This window comes from Musca autumnalis, unplaced genomic scaffold (assembly GCF_047663935.1).
Source record: "Musca autumnalis isolate F117 unplaced genomic scaffold, ASM4766393v1 scaffold_4, whole genome shotgun sequence".
NCBI lineage: Eukaryota > Metazoa > Arthropoda > Insecta > Diptera > Muscidae > Musca > Musca autumnalis.
In genome coordinates, this window is record NW_027411977.1 from 240221851 (window position 1) to 240226269 (window position 4419).

Consider the following 4419-nt stretch of genomic DNA (forward strand, 5'->3'; position numbering starts at 1 on the left):
TTTTCTTCCACTAATAATTTTTACTCTAAGTAGACCACCTGCTATCCTAAAAGTATGCAGCGGACAAAGTGAAATGTCCTAACTGTAGAAGGAAATCATTACGTTAATGATTAAGGGAACTAGAAGAGCATTTGTCTCTACAAGAGCTTTAGTACTTCTTCTGTCCACATAATCGCTTTAAAGGGTTATCAATATAAGATCTCTTGTCCCTAGACGAACTTCCAAAGGCCATCTGTCCATTAAAAATCTTTGGAAGTTTTCCGCCCCCTGCAGATCTTTAGAAGATTTTCTGTCCCTAAATGAAAGGTCTTTTGCCAGTAGAAGACCTGTACAAGACCTGTATAATTCCTTTAGAAGATTTCTCTTTCACTAGAAAGCGGCAGGTATTTAAGCTGTACAAAGAAATTTGGAAGATCTTTTACATATAGAAGGTATTAATAAGGTCTCCTGTCCTTAGACGGACCTTCAGAAGGCTTTCTGTCTATGTGAGAATGTTAAAGGGTCTTCTATCTATAAAAGGTCTTCTAACTTCACACTGTCGGACGATTTAAATGGGCTTCTTGGTATTTTTTTGTTCCACAAAAATCTCCAAAGATGTTTTGGTATCGACCATCTTCCAATCAAGTCCTATTATTGTCAATGAGGATGGTACTGAGACGGTGACGGCCTTGGTTGTGGTCTCCATTATCAACAGTGAAATTAGATTTTGATCGTCCATTTGCCAATTTAATTGTTGACAATAACCGCTCATTTTGTATTATTTACAGGTGAAATAAAATCGCACGAATGAAGATATGATAAAAACAATGGAGTAGAACAAAAGAAAACGGTTAATGAACTTTGTGTTTTATTTTGGGCTAGAATATAAATTATTTACAAATTGAATATGTTTTTCAAGTATTTATTTTTATTTGGGGCTAATGTAGGATTGCATGGGGAAACGGCTATCCAAGCTGTAATACGTTCTAGATAAGATTTTACTTGCAAAACTGTTGACAAACAAATATGACATTAAGCAATTGACATTCAAAGTAAAAACAACCAAATTTTCTACAATAAAAAAATGTTTATTTCAAGGCCCAAAACTTCGGTAGCTGGTAAACTCTTTGAGTTTAAAGCAAAATGTTCTGAAGTACCGTTTAACGAAAGTTTTGATGATACTTGGTGTTCAATGCCCCAAACTTTTGAGGCTGTAATCGAACAGGTACTACAGTTTGAAGTTAGATCGGATGATGTTTTTCTTGTCACATTTATGAAATCCGGCACCACATGGATGCAAGAGACGGCCTGGATGTTGCTGAATGACTTGGATTATGAAGGAAGTACACAATTGCCTCTAAGCCAGAGAAGTCCCTTTATGGAGTAGGATGAATTTGGGAAATAAACATAAATGGATTGTTAAAAGTTTAACTGAATTTTTAGGTACCATGGCATAAGACCCAATTTTCCTAATGCAATCAAACTCTGTGGAATTTTTGGAAGTCCAAGATTAATAAAAAGTCATTTGCCTGCGAATTTATTGCCACAACAAATATGGCAGAAGAAAACCAAGGTAAGATGAATTTGTCATGAGTGTATCACATACATACATATTATGTATGTATTTATTAACACATCTTGGACTGAAGTGTAATGAAAGAAGAGCCGAATGAAGATCTGAGTACTTAAATTGAAGCGAAGAAATTCGTATATTTATTCTAAAATATTTTTTGTTTCTACTCTCTCCAGCTAATCTATGTGGCGCGCAACTGTAAAGATGTCATCGTATCCTCATATCATTTCACCAAAGCAATCGGTCACTGGTCTGGAGATGATATTGCCGATTATGTTGATGATTTTATGAACAATAAAATCCTCTACACCAGTTATTGGTCTCATGTCGTCAATTTCTGGAAAATGCGCAATCAGTCGCACATCTTCTTTGTAACATATGAAGAAATGCAACGGAATTTAAGAGGTGTTATTCAAAGATTGTGTGAATTTTTGGAAATACCTCAATTGAATGATCGTCAAATGGAAAAATTATTGGAACATCTCTCTTTTGACAATATGAAAGGTGAGTATAGAAATTTAATTATAAAAATTTAAATTTAATTACAAGAGGGAAGAGGAAGACACATTTTTTATTTCATTTAAAAAAAATAATACAACGACACCCTGCAAATGATGGCATTTTTATTTATACAAGACGGCGTCATCTCATGATGTTTTTTTCAAGTTTTCTATGAAACAATTCCCCTAGAAGGGCTGCACGATAAGTTTTTGGCCTTACGATGAAAACGTGAATGTTTACCATCAACAATAGTTTCTTTGTCTTCTTAAGATGAAAGCGGTTGACCACGCTTTTTTTTCTTGATGTTCGGGTATCAAATGAAATCATTGGGTACCAAGTCAGGGCTGTACGGCGGATAACCCATTAAGTCCATGTTTTATCCGGTCAAAAAGGCGCTGCTTTAAATCGATGTGTGATAGTTCGCATTGTCATGGTGCACAATGATTCGTTTTCTCATGTTCGTTTTTCAAATTTCTACGGACACCTCAGGCAAACAATCCGCTGCAGAACGCGTGTATTTCCAAGCCGTGAACAACACAACATATACAGCTACCTGAGTCTCACGGCCACATGGCGTGTAAAGGTACTCCCTTGTCTAAAGAGTTTCCATTCAGGGCTTCTAAAGAGATTCAGTTCGTCTATATAGACTCACTTCAGTGTGTCTATAAAGACTCACTTCAGCTAGTCTAGACAGACTCCCCTAAAACTCAGAATGTCTAAAAACTACTATATTCAGACTTCCTTTACCTTTCCCTCGTCTATAACGACTCCTTCCGTGTGATCTTAAAAGACTCCCTCCGCGTGTCTCTAAAAATTTGGGACGTCTCCCAAGACTCACATCAACTCGTTAATAGAACTACCTTTTAGGGCGCCTACAAGATTCCCTTTAGTGCGTCTAACTGCATCCTTCCTTACAGAAACGGTCTAAAGAAGCCCCTTTTCTTTCTGAAAATTTCTATAGAAACATCCTTTCTTTCGGCGAACTTTCCTTTACAAAGAGTCTATAGAAGCAGTCTTTCTTTTAGAAATGGTCTATAGAAGAATCGTTTTATTCAGAGTTGATCTATAGAATTATCCTCTGTTTCAGAAAGATCTATCGAAGCATCCTTACTTTCAGTAAGGGTCTGTAGAAGCATCCTTTCTGTCAGAAAAGGCCTATTTAAGCAAACTTTTTCTTCGGAAAGAGTCTGTAGACGTATCCTTCCTTTCAGTAAGGGTTAATAGAAACAGAATTTCTTCAGAAAGGGTCTATTGAAGCAATCTTCTTTCAGAAATTGTCTACAGAGGCACTCTTTATTGAGAAAGGGTTTACAGAAGAACTCTTTCTTTCAGGAAGGGTATATAGAAACAATCTTTCTTTCAGGGTTTATAGAAGTCTCCCTTTAAGGATCTGTAAAAGAATCCTTCCCTTCAGAAAAAATTCTATAGAAACACCATTTCTCTCAAAAAGGATCTATAAAAGCCTCATTTCTCTCAGAAAGGGTCTATAGAATCACTCTATTTTTGATTTAGCCGGATCGATCAATCGGCCCAAAATTTGGCTTTCGTAATATTTTGTCCAAACTTAGTAAAAATTTCAGTTTAGAACCTGCTCTCGAATTGCTTTGATTTTTGTTGTAACAACTTGTATTCACTGCCCCCCGTACGATGGTAAAAGTTTTATCAGGGGCAAGTCCATACTTCCTGAGAAAATAGACTGCAAGTTGCAAAAAAGCTCTTATTACACGTGCGTATGTGTACGAGCGGATCAACCGATTTGGTGCAAAATTCAGCCTTCGCAGTATTTTGTCCAAACATAGTTTAAGTTCGAAGATAAGCCATATCGGTCCACTCCTTCAAGTACCTCACCCACAAAAGTTCAAAAATGTTCGGAAAAATTGTTCACACCTTTTATCTCGAAGGGATTGATCGATTTGGTTCATACTTTACACATCCTAATATATCTACCAGATAAAGGTCAGGTACGAATATGGACAATATTTGTCCACTGCTCCCATCACACAAAATTACGGATAAGTTCACTTTAAGATCTGCTTTCGAATCACTTTGATTTTTTTTGAATCAACTTGCTTTTGCTGCCTCCATTACGGCGATAAATGTTTTTTCAGGGGCAAGTCAATACTTCTTGAGAAAACAGCTCGAAAGGTGTTAAAATCCCTATGGCACCATATATAGTAGCTGGAGAGCACGATAGCTCCCGCCATAATTTGTCCAAACTTAGTTTCAGTTCGAAGATGGGCAATACCGGTCCATAACTTCTGGTACTTCCACCTATATTTAAAAAATTTTCACTAAAATGGTATGCATGATATCTCTTGAACGAGACAACTAATTTGGTCCAAACTTTTGATCTCCCAATATTTTGT

At 36.5% G+C, this 4419-nt stretch overlaps 2 protein-coding genes across 4 annotated transcripts in view; both read left to right on the forward strand.

The window, feature by feature from the left end:
• Positions 1–795, forward strand: part of LOC141400877 (serine protease inhibitor 77Ba-like) — a 34714-nt gene extending 33919 nt beyond the window's left edge. For all 3 annotated transcript variants that reach the window (XM_073980493.1, XM_073980494.1, XM_073980496.1), the window contains one exon: positions 768–795. In XM_073980493.1, the coding sequence (XP_073836594.1) occupies positions 768–790 (23 nt within the window). In that variant the 3' untranslated portion in view covers positions 791–795. The remainder of the gene's footprint in view (positions 1–767) is intronic.
• Positions 796–1038: 243 nt separating this feature from the next.
• LOC141403300 (luciferin sulfotransferase-like) lies at positions 1039–2610 on the forward strand. Its single transcript, XM_073985488.1, has 4 exons — positions 1039–1362; positions 1423–1552; positions 1729–2056; positions 2543–2610. Exons 1-4 carry the CDS (start codon positions 1064–1066, stop codon positions 2608–2610), a joined length of 825 nt encoding a protein of 274 aa, XP_073841589.1. The 5' UTR covers positions 1039–1063.
• Positions 2611–4419: the final 1809 nt, after the last annotated feature.

What these genes read in the sequence shown, in the direction of transcription:
- LOC141403300 (XM_073985488.1), top strand. Translation starts at nt 1,064, where the DNA reads ATGTTTATTTCAAGGCCCAAAACTTCGGTAGCTGGTAAACTCTTTGAG. An exon ending in CAGAGAAGTCCCTTTATGGA is followed by an intron (nt 1,363 to 1,422) that starts GTAGGATGAATT and finishes CTGAATTTTTAG; the next exon opens with GTACCATGGCATAAGACCCA. An exon ending in TATGGCAGAAGAAAACCAAG is followed by an intron (nt 1,553 to 1,728) that starts GTAAGATGAATT and finishes TACTCTCTCCAG; the next exon opens with CTAATCTATGTGGCGCGCAA.